The sequence below is a fragment of the Alligator sinensis genome, unplaced genomic scaffold (assembly GCF_000455745.1).
Source record: "Alligator sinensis unplaced genomic scaffold, ASM45574v1 scaffold59_1, whole genome shotgun sequence".
Taxonomy (NCBI): Eukaryota; Metazoa; Chordata; order Crocodylia; family Alligatoridae; genus Alligator; species Alligator sinensis.
Window position 1 is genome coordinate 1,424,181 of NW_005841878.1, and position 16,069 is coordinate 1,440,249.

At 37.4% G+C, this 16,069-nt stretch overlaps 1 protein-coding gene across 1 annotated transcript in view; it reads left to right on the forward strand.

Annotated features, from left to right (window-relative positions):
* The window catches only part of NAA16 (N(alpha)-acetyltransferase 16, NatA auxiliary subunit), a 73,302-nt gene that overhangs the window by 15,139 nt on the left and 42,094 nt on the right, over positions 1 to 16,069 (forward strand). Inside the window, exons 6-9 of the mRNA XM_025196148.1 lie at positions 5,925 to 6,078; positions 7,720 to 7,839; positions 10,002 to 10,097; positions 13,271 to 13,377. Coding sequence (XP_025051933.1) covers positions 5,925 to 6,078; positions 7,720 to 7,839; positions 10,002 to 10,097; positions 13,271 to 13,377 — 477 coding nt within the window. The remainder of the gene's footprint in view (positions 1 to 5,924; positions 6,079 to 7,719; positions 7,840 to 10,001; positions 10,098 to 13,270; positions 13,378 to 16,069) is intronic.

Below are 16,069 nucleotides of genomic sequence, written 5' to 3' on the forward strand. Positions count from 1 at the left end.
CACTCAGCACCACCTTGTTACCCGGCCCCACTGCCGGGCTGGTAGTGGGGCAGGTTATAAGCTGGTGCTGAGCATGGGGAGAAGCGGTCCCTTGCCCACCTCATGGCCAGCACCCCGCACTGCAGCCGCTTGCAGCCTCTGCCTGGAGCTGCCTGTGCTTGCTCCAGACAGCCCTGCACGGGCTGCGAAGACCTGCAGTGCGGGGTGCTGGCCATGGGGCAGGTGAGGGACCACTTTTCCCCCACGCTCAGCATCAGCTTCTTTCCTGCTGGTGAGCAGGGGGTCAGGGCTGTGTGCTGCCCCCCGCCTGTACCATGGGACTGGGGGGCACTGGGTGTGAGCGGGCGGGGCATCAGTGGGAGCACGGGGCCTGCACCAGTGCCCCGGGGCCAGTGCCGGTGGGGCCCAGAACGGTGGCAGGAGCGTGGGGTCCCAGCAGGCAGGGGCTCTATGGAGCTGGGCCAGCTCCCCCCTCCCTGCTGGTGCAGCCCAGCCCGGCTCCACGGACCCCTGCCAGCCTGTGCCCCGCTTTGGGCCCCACCAGTGCTGACCCTAGAACATTGGTCCCAAGACATTGGGATGTTGGTCCCAAGATGGTGACCTGGGGGGGGGACACCTGTCAAGGGGCAGGGCTACCCATGTGACCCTCAGCAGCCTTCCAAAACTGGGTAAGCGGCCCTCCGCTCAAAATAATTGCCTTCCCCTGTGCTAAGTGGTTACAGGTGTGAAGGACACAATGCCTGTTTCACAGTGCCTGTGAAAAAGAGGAGGATTATATACTTGCATGAGAATGAAATAATATTTCTGCAGTCCATTGACTTCCTCAGTTATTAAAACCCATCACCTTGGGATAAATATTTGTAACACTTAAATCAACAGGCCCAGATATCTTGTGCCTTCAAGTTGACAGCGCTCTGTTTAATTTCTTTGAAATGTTGGAATACTGAGGTGCTTCTAAATGACTGGAAGAGTGCTAATTTTCATGAAGATTAGAAGTATGAACAAGCTTTGTTCTAAGCCAGTGGTTTTTCAACCTATGCTCCATGGTCTCCTAGGGGTCTGAGGACTGTCTAAGGAGTCCCAAAAAATGACTATGTTCAATTAAAAGTATGTGGATACTCTTAAAGTTCAAAGGGGCCTACACCTCCATTTGTCATTTCCAAAGGGGTCTGCACCTCCATTCGATATTTTTTAAGGGTCTGCAAATGAAAAAAGGTTAAAAACCACTGCTCTAGGCTACTTAGTCCGGTATTTCCACTGTTTTGTCTGGGACTAAAGCTGATCTGTGTTTCATTACATAAACGATAGAAATAAACAGTATTTACTAGGGGTGCACCGATAGAGACTTTTGAGGCTGACACTGAGGCATATTGGCCAATACCCATCCGATTTCCGATATGCAGCCCAGCAGCTTGAAGAGCAGTGTCCAGCTGGTAAGTCTGTTCTGGGGGAATGGAAGGGGTGTGGGGGGGTGGCGCAGATCAAGGCCCCTGTGGTGAGGGAGGGAGTGGAGCTGGGGCAGGTGCTGCACAGCCGGGGCAGGGTGCAGGACAGAGCTGCAACCCATTTGGGGGGTGTGGGGATGCAGGGGGAGGGGAGGGCAGCTGTGTGCACCCCAGGATGGCTGGGGGGGGGAGGGGTGTGGCGGATGCCCCCGGATCTGCGCTTGGAGTGGGCGGCAGTTCTGGGAGGGGGCTGTGGGGGGGCTACAGCTCTCCCACAGTGCACACAGTAGCAGGAGCTGCCCCGCCCCTGGACAAGCCACACCTGTCCCATGCCCCGCCTCTCCCCAGCTGGGCAGCACCTACCCCAGCCCCACTCCCTTCCTCACCATGGGGACCTTGATCTGCCCCTCCCCCCACCCCTTCCACCACAACACACTTACTAGCTGGACGCAGCTCTCCAAGCTGTCAGGTTGTGCTCCTTGCTTCCTACGTGCTGCGCTGCAGCTGTGTGCATGCATGGAGCATTTATGCAGCCAATTATTTGGCCAATCAGTCAAAAAAAAAAAAAGACGATTTCCAATGCAGTCAATTTTCTTTATATTGGTACCGATCTGATATTGGACCGATGTATCAGTGCACCTCTAGCATTTATCCAAATCCAAGACTGTCCAATTGACCAAGACTACCACTCTCCAAAAATTAAAATCCACACATTGAAACTTTTTGTTATTTATATAAACAGACCTACTAACAAACTAGTAAGTCGTATATTCAACAAACATTATCTCAATCTGTGTTAGGTTTTGCCCAGAAAATCCTAGTGAGTCCTGCTTCTTTTTTAGTTCCTACATCCTTATTCTCACTGTCTTCACTGCTCTTATCTTCTCCCTCATCTTCCTACAAACCTTTGCCTTCAGTTCCATCCATGGCATTGGAGCCTTCTTGAAGCCTTTAATAAAGGACTCTGAAAATACCCTTTTCCAGTAATTCAGAATCCATTGGCAAATCAGTACTATGGTTGGCTTAATTTTCCCACCAAGTGTAAGTGCATGGTTTCCTGCCAAGAGCCAATCTGAGTGCTGTTTAAATTGTCCTTAAAGGGTTTATTTACTATAACATCCAGTACTTGGAGTTGAGATGTCATACCAATAGGTATGACTACAGGATCACAATTCATTGACCAAACTTTTGCTTTCACATCTGGTGTTAAATGCCCTCTGAATGATTCTAATGCTAACATTCCTCTTTTTTTTTTTTTTTAGCAGTGCCCCAGGTTTCCTGTTCTACGTAACAAATATCTAACTGGTCGTTCATCAGTTCACTTGAAAACCACCCTTGTCCCTGACACCAAACAACTAAATCCTGGTGGCAACTTTTTTTTTTTTTTGGCACAATCTTTTTTTGTTTCAAAATTATTTAAGGTGGTAATTTGCTACGTCCTCCAATACTTTTAACATCACTGTATTTCACAACTTTTCATTTTCTGTATTTCTCAGAATTATGAATTTTGACCTTTGTCAAAACTTATGTTGCTTGGCATGTCAGATAATGCTGATAAGACTCCAGTCTATTCTGTCTGGCCAAGTAGTTAATCATGAGTGTTGCAAAGCTCAGTAATGTATCACTGGAATTCTAAAGATTTTTTGCTGAAGTTCAGTGGTAACATTTGTGCAAGTGGCCTTCATTACAGGGCTAAGATACTACATTGCATCATTTGCATATGCGACCACTACTTGCCTTGAATTTTTGCTATTTCTTCACCGTTTGTGATCCCTTTAGTTGAAGCATTTTGTGGGTCACTGGCATTCCTTCAATCCCTTCTTTAATGTACGTGAGAACTGGCTTATCAATTTCAAGAAAGTGAATGACTTTCATATGGACTTAGCATCCTTGGTTTTCCTTTTAACTGTCTCCATCAATGCACATTAGCTTCAGTAACACTATACTTTCTTCCTGCTTCTGTTATTTGTTTTGTTTTGTTTTTTTCAGCATAGTACAACTTTCATTTTAAAATTCATGTTGTAGCTGCCCCTCATTTCTGTCAGTATTTTCACATATGTACTGCTACTTTCTCCCTTTTTCTTGTGACATGATCTATCATGGTGTTTGTTCTGTCCCCCATGCTTGTCCTGCCAAATTTACCATAAGTGCCTGTTTTTTAAGTTTTGGCCAGTCATTAATGATTGGGTCCTGTAATTCACTGCATTCCCTCCCACTGCCTCCCTACCCCTCTACCTGGTGCCTCATTGCTCAGCTCCCTGCTGCCACCTACCTCTGCATTCCCTGTGTGCTAAATCCATGATGGCTTGTCTGTTTGCATGTCAGTCATTTTCACCTCATCTGCGATTCCAAGACAAGGCTTTGTTTTTCACCATGTTGTGTGTGTGCGTGCGCGTGTGTGTGTGGCAGGGTGTGGCGGCAGAGGCTTGTCTTGGAATGGAGTAAATACAGTAATGTCAGTCAACATTTTATGGAAAGTGTCTTGTCAAACCAACCTTATTTAACTGCGCAGCTGTAATGTGATGAAGGCTTTTGTAAGGTGGTTGTAGTAGTGCAGGAGCAAATCATTAGCTTGCCAGCTATATAACCTGATGTCAAATTATATACTTTTTATATTATTAGCTGTAAATATTTGTTTTAGTAATGAGTGCTTGGAGGATAATTTGGTTAAGTGAATGATGGAAGACTGGCCTCCCTAAGAGGAAAGATTTAAGGTGACATTACTGTGCAATGTGGTAGTTGTAGGTGTCTGTGGAAAGAGCAGACATACTTTTTAAATAGCATTACTTTTTCATTTAGTTGCATTTGAGGGTTTGTCAAGTAATGCTGACTGCTTCACAACAGCTTTTATTATCTAAATGCTTAAAAAGGAGGTGGAGGATTGAGCAAGAGAGGGGGTAGGTCTTCAGAAAGTCAGAAATGCAGGCGCTGATGACATTCCTTCGATGGCCTGCAAATTATAGTATGACAGGAGCTTCCTTTAAATGGAACGAACTTCACACTTACTTCTCTGTCTGTAACTGCTGACATGTTAAACTTTTAGCTATGGCTATGGCTAAAGGAACCACGAGAACAAAATTCTATTGGACCCCGTTAAACTTTTACAAATGTAACTAAGCAAAAGCTATATAGAAAATTGAAAGGCGCGATGGAATTTGTCCAGTTTATAACCCACGTCAGAGTTGCTCATAACTATGGAGTTGCTTTCTGCTGGTTTTTAAACTGTAATCTCAGTCAGTTTATTAATACAAATGTAATATTTAATTTTCTGCCCCCCCAGAAGAAGGGAAAGCACTTTTCAGGGAACGGCCGATTAACCACTTTAGTGACTAATTTAACTTATGTGCAAAGTTTGATCAGAACAAAGTAGAATAAAGGAGTAAAAGATTTATACATAATTTAGCAAATTCAGCTTTTTCCTTTGACCTCTGCTCTCTCTGCTGTGTTTTATTCTAAATCTATTTGGAAATCGATATGTTGCATACATTTATCTGTTCAATACCTCCGTGGTCTGAAATGAAGACAATTTTTCTTCCTATCCTAAATTCTTCTGTGACTATTGACTCAGTAATTGCTGAGCTCCACCTTTTGAGATTCCTAAAGTTAGCTGAAGTGGTTTCTGTGTAAACAGGGTATAAGAGCATTTAGTATGAAAGAATTTTAGTGAATGTAGGATATTTCTCCAAGATTGAAGTAAAAAAAGTTCTGGCTGAAAGGGAATTCCTTTCAGCAAGGGCTGGTGTAGCAGCAGGGTAACAATTGCTATTTTTACTTCAGCCTGTAGTCAAAGTCCTTTGTATTTCTCAGTCCATTGGAAATGGTTCTCAAGTTGATTATCTTCCACTTAAAATTGCCAGAGTACAGCAGTACTGTCATACCCTAGCATGCATTTTGTATTCAGGGGAAACCTATCTCTTTTGTGGGATAACTATACTGACTTCATGAAGCGGAGTGCTCTCTACTTTGAGAGATTTGTAGCTACCAAGATATGCTGCCACAGTGCTGCATGAGAGAGAATCTGGGTTGGAATCTCCAGTTTACTGAATTTAAGCCCTGCAAAATTCAGTTTTCCTGCTCCAGAATTTAAATCAAGCTTGCTGTGGAGTACCTGGGGCCATACATATAGTGTTTGAGTAGTAGGAGGGACATTAGTGAGACTCCTGTGTGGTGGTGGTGGTGGTTGTTGTATTGTTTTTTGGCTCGAATGACACAAGTACGGATTTAGTCATCTACTTGGTAAGAGGTGGTGGAGAGGTAGGGAGAGTAAGATGTATGCTTCTATTCACTGGTAGTTCCTTTATAATGGGGGCCATCCAAAGAGCTCTTTCACCTTCATTTGCTATTTTTAACTAAATACTTGAGTTTTATGTTTTAAACACGTGGGTATTCTGGTCACTGATATTTGAATTCTGCATAAAATTGTTCATAGCCAAGCTGCAAATGGCATGGTTTGTGATAATTAACCATTTTTTTTTTCAGATTCCTCCTAATAAAATAGATTATGAATATAGTGAACTTATTTTATACCAGAATCAAGTGATGAGAGAGGCAGATCTGTTTCAAGAGTCTTTAGAACATATAGAAACATATGAGAAGCAAATATGTGATAAGCTCATAGTAGAAGAAATCAGAGGTAAGTTGCTTTTTTCCCCATTTTTTGCATCAAAATTTAAGTGTAATAGTATTAGTTTTGCTAAAACAATTCAGTAAATTTGACAGTAAAAGTTCAGGAAAAAGAGCCCAAACTGTCTCCTGGGTTTTGAATATGTGGTGTACCATGAGGTGTATATTGAAACTTTAAAAGATCCATAAAGAGATTATTTCAAATGTATCAATACTAGATTTGTAATTTGGCACTTTATTCGCAATAAACCTCAGCAAGCTAGAGTGGTATAATCTGATACATGATGACAATATATTTGGATGTGAAATGGCACTCCTTACCACTAAGGACAATTCATGGGTGTTGCATATACATTAAAGATACCATTCACTAATGTATGTATGTTTAGTAAATTTTCATAAGTTAGAACTAGAATAATCAATTTCTACTTGCCTGTATCTGCAAGTAAGTATCTGAATGCACTGTTTGTACTGAAAGTGGTGGTTTCATGCTTGAAATAGCAGGTTCTGTCATCCTTTTAACTACATCCAAAAGAAAAAAGTCAGTGTTCTGTTTTCAGTTACAAGTCATGCACTGCTTTCATCAAGTGGAGTCTTTAATATATACAATTTTGACATAGTCAGCATGTTTAGATATTCCTTGTCCATTATGTTGTTATAACCCTTTTGTCAGTGTACCTATAAAAGCTGACATTGCAATTTAATGTAAAATATGGGTATATTACGGCTGGCCACCAATTGTCACAACCACCTATTGCATTGTTAAGGAGCTTTTGCTTTGGCTCTTTCATATGCTTACTTTTTTATTAGTCTGAGGGAACCCTGAGAAGAAAAAGTTGGGGAGGGATTCACTGGCTGTTTGACACTGGGGAATTACCTACTGAAGGTTGGCTTCCCCTACTCACAGCTTGCTGATGGTTCTTTATCCAGTTGGTAGCACCAGATCCTAGATGCCGTCATCTGTGACTAGCCAGTGTATCTCTCTTTCTGACCAGTAAAATGGCCCATGTACAAGGAGATAGGGGAGCAAATAGAGGACTTAAGTGACGCAAAAGATGCAAAGCCATTTAAGTGGCCGAATAAGGGAGGTGGCTGACTCCAAAATACTGATTGTAGCTTATTACAGCAACCTGAAATAAACATGATTGGCCCTCATTTTGAAGTTCCTGGACTTCCTTGATATTTCTACTGATATCCTGTAATCCTCCCTTAAATCACTTGTATGAAGATAGCTTGACTTTTGGTTTTTTGTGAGGACCCGAACTCAGAGAATCCTGCATATGCTTCAGTAAAGTCTCAGCCTTAGTATTGCATCTTTCTTGGCCAATTACACAAATCCAGTAACTGTAAGCTTTATTTCCTAATAATTTGGGGTATTATTTTCAAGTCTAGGGCAGCAAAGTTAGTTTTGTAAATCCAGCAGCCAAACAAAAGTATATAACTGCCCTTATTTCAGAAGTTCTGAATGCCCCCAAAGTCCATGCCCTTGGAGGCAGTATACATCTCTGAAGAATCAAGCCACCTTTTGTTTGATATCCAAAGACAATTTACTGGGCTTAATTTTAAACATCCTTTTTTTTATAATTTTAGCCATAAACCACAAGTAGGTGGTTCCCATTTAACTGAGGTTTGTGTAACTGCATTATTTTAGGAGAAATGCTATTGAAGTTGGGGAGACTAAAAGAAGCTGGTGAAGTGTATAAAGAACTAATTGATCGGAATGCAGAAAACTGGTATTATTATGAAGGTTTGGAAAAGGCTCTACAACCTAGTAAGTAATACTGCTACTTTCTACCTCCTTAAGCAATTATTAATCAAATAATGTTCAATTTACTATTGCAAAACAGTTAGAACTTGGCAGAAAAGAATTGTGCGTCTTCTGAACTAGAACATTTGGTAGTCACATTTTACTGAATTAGAAGTGTATTCATTGAAAACTTTATCTCTGTGTGTAAATACTAACACCAAGGGTTTCTTTAAAGGTCAAAGTTAAGGATGGCTATTTGTCATGTGCCTTCTAGAGCTGCTCTTCCCTGGCACATGCTTCTTTGAAAATGGAGCCATAAGTCACTACTCCCTGACTCATGAAGTAGATTGATGCGATCATGTTACATTAATGTACTTTCATGAAGTTATCAACTTGCAAAAGGCTTGTAGAAAATTTTCTATTTAACCCAAGCACAAATAATGTATTGCTTTAATTTCCTTTGGGATGAATTTTTAAGGGTGCTTCATTTTAACACAAATTAGCCTTCTTGTGGAAGAAAGGGGAATAGAAATAATAAGGATATTTAATATTTCTAAGCTAACTCCTATGCTTATTCTGCTGTTTCACCAAAAAAAAAAAAATTTTGGACCCTTTTTAAAAATTAATTATTGGAACCTGTAACTGAAATTCGAATGTTAATTTTCTTAAATATTTACCTCCTTATCAATTAACAAGAGGTGTATCCTCATAAATAATACATGTAGTCTACTGTGCTATACGCACTTTATATACAACACAAAGACTTATTGGATTTATTCTGATGACATCATAAATCATAAGACCATAAGAATGTTACTGATTGATATTGTATAGGTATTACACTTTCATACATCTTAGGTTTTTTTCTAAATATAAGGAAATATTATAAAACCTAAAATTGTCAAGGTATATAAGGTTTTCAGATGTGATTGGAGATTGAGTAAAAGCAAATGATAGCAGTGTTAGTTTGAAGTCCGTGTACAGTGTTATGTAGAGACCATGGTTAACCTTTGCGTGCAGATCATTGTATCCAAATTGTTTTGCTTACTACCTATATATTTAAACTGGCAAAGAACTTGATTATTGAGTTGATATAACAAATACTTTTCACTGTCAACATGTAATTATTCCTAAATAATTCATTTAGATTTGTAGTATATATTTCATGTGTACAATTCCTGTATTGACTTGAACTAGGATAATTATAAAACTAATAGCACTACTTTATTTTTTAGGTGGTCTTAGGACTATTTCCTCCCCCATGGTAAGTTCTGGAGCTCCAACTTGTGATTTAAAATAGGGTTTTTATATGCTTTAGTTCCAATTTAAGCATTTATTTGAATTTCTTCCTCTTAGAATTATGTATACCTGGAGCCAATAGATAACATGCTTTTTCTTCCTGCCTTCAGAGCTGAGACATGAGGATTTGTTTATGAAACGAAGGCCCAGGCATGACTACTAAACACTTGTTATAATATAGACTATAGATTTTTTTTGTTAACTTTCAGCTTTACTACAATTTCTTAATGAACTTGGAACACTTTGCCAAAATTTATCATATGATTGTGAAACTAACATTTTAAAAACCATAGATCAGTTCTTTTGACATTATAACCACATTGGAGCTCCAAAGCATATTATGGGGGAATTGGGAGGAGTGGGAAGAAAGTATAATGTGAAAACAAAACTACTTAAACTTGATATGATATTGAGTGTTAGAATTGGTAGTATTGTCACCGTTTTGCTGCTGCCAACAGGATTTTTGTATTAGGCCATAGTTGTATATTTATTTGCATATTAACATTCTTAAAAAAGATTAGCATTGTAACTCTTCAAATCCTTTTCGTATTTCTTATAAGTCAAGGATATTGAAAAAAATATAGAAAGCCATTTATTTTACAAATACCAGAGCACTCTTTCACAATCAAGTGTCAGAAGAAAAGTATACTTCCTATGGTATTACTTTTGTATGTTTTATGCATAAGATACTGTAATGCATTATATCTCTGGATTAATCAATGGATTTGATTAAATTAAAATTTACTGAGACATTTAAATTTGTTTTAAACTAATTTCATACCTTTGCCTAAGTAAAGCTAATTAAATTGTTGTTCTTTAAAAAATATATATATGAGTAGATTTTTTTTTTCTCCATATCTTATATCTATTATATCTACTGATAATAGGCACCTTAGAAGAGAGGCTTCAGATTTATGAAGAAGTTAGCAAAAGACATCCCAGAGCAGTTTCACCTAGAAGATTACCTTTAAACTTTGTTTCAGGTAACAAATTCCATATCTGTTCCATAGTTTCCATTCTTTTTAAGTTGCTGCCATCAGTCCCTAAATTTTGGATATCTGTTTATTACACCTATTTCAGCTACTGGAAGACTTGTGCACATTTGTTATAGACATGTCAGTAGTATATTTCAAAAGTTGGGCATTCTAAAGCAGCAGTACCAGCTACATAATTTTGCCTTTACTGATAAAACTGCAATGCAGTGCTCTGAACTGTAATGCATATATATGGCTTAAAAGCAAAGGCCGAGTTAGTGTTCTTCAAATAAGATGCAAAACTGTGGTAAGCTGTTGTATTAAGGAACTAGATCTAACTTTTTGTATGTTTAAATATCTATAGACTCTGATGACATTCAACTGCCATGTTACGGAGGGAAAAGAATACAATTGTAGAGTTTTGTCTTTGTATTATTGACTGACAGATTAAGTTTGTCTTTGCAAAATTTAGAGGGAACCCAAGTAAAAACTGCAAGAGCTACTTAGTGTTCAGGATTCAAACAAACTACTATGCAGGCTTCTTTACAATGTTCTCTCTTTTAAAAAAAAATCTTTTAAAATATGGTTGGTAGTAAACTATCTCAAACTGAAGTTTAAGTATTTCATTTGGGTTACTCTGAGCCCCTTGAAACTGCTGTATATGAGATCAAAATTAATCAGTGGTAGAATGGGGTTAATTTCATGATACACCAGACAGGCTAGGCTGTCTTTAGGGACAGCATTCAGGAAAACCTTCAGCCTTTAAACTGCACCAAAGTACAGTGTTTTGTGACAGAATTACTATAATTCAGCTAAGTCTGAAAAAGCACTGTTTTGCAGGTAACTTGGCAAGGAGTGCTAGCTCAAAGGTAGATCGGCAAAGCTTTCCAGTATGAGGTGCTTAGTTTTTGAGCTGTGCTATAGATAACTTTTTTCAAATACTTTGATATAATTTTATAGAACTATGCAATATTAATATTCAGTATAGAAAAATCGTTTGTACTGAAACTTGGGACAAAAGTGTTCTCAACTCTGGAGGGAACTTTTCTAAAATGGAAAAAGATGAGCCAATTTTTAAATTGGAAAAGAGCAAATTACTTTTTGAGTTTTGCCTGAGTACATCTGAGACATAATGTAACTGGTATATTTGTAATGCTAGCAGAAATTTTTTTGTAAATGAATCTTACATCTTCATTCACTTGCAAATGGAGACTATGACAGCACACATTTCCAGAAATGTATCTCTAGGGCTTATCTTTAAAACTATAGGTTATAAGATCAGCTTGTTTAGCATAGCAACTCATCCCTGAAAGCACTATCCGGCCTGAATTAGTCTATCTCTTGTTTTGTTGCTCTTGGACTCTCAATGTGTTTTTGATTTGTATGCTTGCTTTGCTTTAAATATTTCTGTGACTGCCAAATTATCACTCTGCAACAAATAAAGCTACTTTTCGTGCCCCTGAAGTTTCCCAGGTTTTCCATTCTCTAGGTTGTTTTTTTTTTTAAGAACAGGTGGGCCAAAATCAAGTTGTTAATTTTTCAGATTGGTTTGAGGAGTCTACTATTTATCCTCTAATAGCAAATGTCATTTATTTATTCCACTATATAGCAAGTGGAGAAAGAAAACATGAAATTACAGGAAAATATACTGCCATCCTATTGAAGATTTTTCTTCAATTTTTCATAATTAGGAAAACTTCTTAATATCAACATGGATGTTCTTTCAATGGACTGCATTATTACATTCAGCAATATTCTATTAATGAGAAATAGGTATAGTTATAAAGACTCATTGCCCATTGTGAGCAGTAATGAAAGCAAGATTATCCTCTCACAAATTGGAGACGGCTCAAAGGATGTTTCATTAAGTTGCCATTTTGTATTGTTTTGTAAAATACAAGATTATTTTTTTAAATTATAATCTAATTTGTTTTTGTGTGTTTGCTGAACACAGTGCACTCTTTGAATACAGTGATAGCCATAAATATTTTTCAGTCCAATAAATGCTTATTTTAATGTCTGTACCGTATCTGTTTTCCCACTTGACTCATCCGTATATTTTTGTGACTGCTGCAGGTCAGGAATTTTCCAACAAAACAGCATTTTGTTGGAAAATGTTGATTTGTAGAAACCCAGTTATTTTTTGCAGGAACGTGTCTACCATTTTCAGCACCATTCTCAGCAGGATAGAATTTATGATCAAAATCAGGTTCAGAATTCTACTCTCTGATGTAGAACTGAGATTTCAACCTCAGTCTCTCTCAACCCTGGTGAGTGCCTACTGCCAAGCTGGTGGCTATTCTGTTATGGGTTTCTCAGTCTTTCCTTTTGGAGTTGTTCTTCTTTGTATAAATATTTACTGGAACAGAGAATTAACCTTTATTTTCCCATAATCCAGCTGAGCATCCTAACCACCAGTCACTAGAGTTGCTATTTTTTGTTAACCGAATAAATATTTATCCATATGTAATGGACTTTGTAGCCTGGTGGTTAGGGGTACTCGTAGGGTATGAGGGCCCCAAGGTTCAAGTCCCTCCTTTACTGCTTCAGCCACAGGGAAGAATTAGAGAAACACTCCCCAGAATAGCTAGTATTTTAGAGAAACATGCCTCAAGGTAGCCAGAACTCTTAATAGGCTCATCTTGTTGTGAAGCAGGGGATAAAAAGTTGAAATTGCAAAAACTTGCATGCTGTAGCAAAGCAGTTTCTCATCCTTTTCTTTATGAAAGTACTAATTTGGAGAAACTTTAGTGCCATTAGGTTTCTGGAAAAGATATCGCAATAAATAGTATAGTTTTTGTCCAAAAATTAATTGAAATAAGCATTTCATTAATTTTTCCCCCAATATTTTGATAAAGAAAGAAATGATCTTGACCTCTTAGTCTTCTGATCAACTAAGTTATAAAATAATTTCTAACAGTTGTATCTCAAATCATGGTCCCATAAATATCTTGTGTGGAGTTTTTTCTTTCCCTTTTTTTCCTATGTGACCCTTTTTGGGGCACAAGTTAAATGTCTCCCTCTATCTCCTCTAAATAACTGAAAAGAGTAGTCAAAATAATGCCTCTTTGTAGCGTCTTCCAATTACTGGAGGTTAACACAGAGTTATATGAATGTAAGCACTGCTCAGTATACAACACTCACAACTGTTGAAGTATAACCAAGTACACTTTTGTTTCTAGGTGAAAAATTTAGAGAACTAATGGATAAGTTCCTGAGGGTTAACTTCAGTAAAGGCTGCCCACCTTTGTTTACCACTTTGAAATCATTGTATTACAATCCAGAAAAGGTAAAATTTAGTATTTATTCAGTTTTCATTAAGTCTTATATATTTACTTACTATATTAGTCAAGTATATTAATATATAGTATACTATATAAAAATCCCATAGTTTATAGATAAGTGTGATTTGACATTTTCCTATTTAGTTAGCTCATACCTTATTTATCACTTAGTAGCTTTTAAACTTGTACTGAATACATAAATTTCTGTAGCCAGTTTGGTGAAATTGCAATTGTCAGAATCTGCTTGGTAAAGTATGTTCATAAGTTTACAAAAAGTCAAAGATAAGCAAAGATTAATTTAAAATAAACTGTATTATTTGTCTTTGGCTACAAGTGTTAGGTGGTTTCAACTTATGGCTTATGATGTCACCATAAATCCTGATTTATTTATTTATTTAGTTATTTTTTTTAATATGGCACAACTGGTTTATGGTGTATGGTCACTTTTGAATTGTGTTAATATAGTTGTATTTGCCACAGATACTTGCTTCCAGTTTCTCTGTCTGGCTAAATTCTATTTAGTGTTACACTTGTTTAGGTCTAGTGTCTCCAGGGGTTTAAGTGCAACACCAGCATACTATATTATAGCTTTTGTTTCCCTCTTTCCATCACCCCTCCCCCTCAAAATATCAGTTAAAATATATTTAGGTACAATCTGCAGCGAAGATTTATCACCATACTTGAAGGGATTCTTCTTCAGTAGATAGAAAAGAAAAGTGCAGGTTTACCTAGTGAAACACCTCTATCTGTAGGAAAAGCATATTGACTATTAATAACTTTAGTTAGATACTCCTATACTTGGAAAAACTAAATATCCAGTTTCTTTTTGCTCCCTTCAGTGAGTGGATATTTTCTGGTTTAATTAGGTTATTCTTTTTTAAAGATTTCTTTGTTAATGTTCCTAATTTCATGATACTACTAGTAGATGCCATTATCGGAACATATAGTTGACTAGGTATGGACACATGTACTTTTTATTTAGCTGCTTTAAAAAGGGGAGAGACCTGCTGTTTGCAAGCACAAGTTAGCTGTTAAATATGTTAAATATGTGTGATCCTGTAGCAATACAAGTGATCAAACTTGCCCCAGATTTGACTCTAAATTAAGCAGTGTTAAATTTGGAGAGGTTTTGCTATTGTTCTGTTGCTATATTTGCAGATGTAGCAGCTCCACAGTAACAGTTTATATACAAGTCTGTTGATATCGTTATGGTTGTAATAATCAAGTGTAGTATCTGTTCTTATCAGTTTAATATCTCTTGTGTTGAAGTGATTTAAAAGAAAACCCTTTTGTACAGCTTGTGTAGTGCAGGCTATTCTACAATGAATAATATGTTTTCAGTTTTCTTAAAATTATCAGGAAATGAGTTGATTTCTGTCTGCTGTTTTTAAATAGTATTTAGCAATAAAGCAATGCCATGCAGTGGTGCACAGCAAATTATGACATCATAACTGTGATATTTTCTTAGGCGGTGAAAATAAAACACAGGTAACTTCTTGGGTACAGTAACCTGGAACTTTTGACAAATTAAGCAAGTAGGAAAAACATGACACTGACTTCTTAGTTCATAGGAAAGGTGGTTTTGATGGGTTGATGTTATTTTTTGAGTCTTGCAATGATAATACGGTTACTTTTTGTCATTCAGCTACTTTAAGTACATGTGAAAATTATCATTTAGCCCAAGAACTTTGATCAAACCATACCAAGAAACATGCACAAATTACCTAGCAGGGATGTACTAAGTTTATAAACAAAGCTTCAGAGACAAGTAATTATAGATTAATAATAATACTGTTGCAGTTTTATGGGACATCTGACTTGAAATAAATTAACAGACACAGAGAACTCACCTGAAAAAAATGTTTAAAAATGTGGGGAATCTATGGAACCTGTTTGTTGCAATTCCAACTCTTAACCTTGATTCCAAATATAAAGTTTATAGGTTGTGTCCAAAATAGGAACAACCTGCATTATGGTTCATGGAAGTAGATTTCCAGGTCCATTGCTTTTCTAGCACTGTAAAATCTACAATGAATGGGAATGCAGTATTAGCAGCCAGTGCATCAGTTGGCCAGCAACTTGGAAGTAGTCACAAAAAATAGGATAGGCAAATTTCTGAATTTTTCTTTTTTGAGAAGCTGTTATTCTCTGACAGATCACCATCAGTTAAACATGTTGCATGTTACTTTTGATTAAGTCAAACCCCCTTCAGAAGTAAACTGATAAATACATTTGCATCTCTAACAACTGATATGTGGTAGATCCAACAACTTAGAATTATGCATTTGGATATTGTGTTTCTGTTTAAATTGCAGAATTACAGAAGTTTTTGTTTTGATCAGAATGCTTTTTTGTGTTTAGAAAATGGATGATCACACAACGGATTTCTGTGTTTGTGATTATTTCATAAACTCTTCTTTCAATTAGTGTATTTCTAGAAAAAAGTATGGGAGGAGATTGTTTTGGGGAAAATTATAACTATCCTGATAGTAAGTGCCATGTTAGAGAAGATCATTATACATCTCTCAGATGATTCAGTCACTGATGCTTCAATGAATAACGTCCACAATACCTCTGGCTCTGTAATACTGTGCTGTTATAGGGTGCTGAACTTAATTCCAGTTTTAGATAATATTGTGCTTACAGTATTACTAATTTGAATATATCAAAAATATGTAAGAGACTTAACTCAAACTG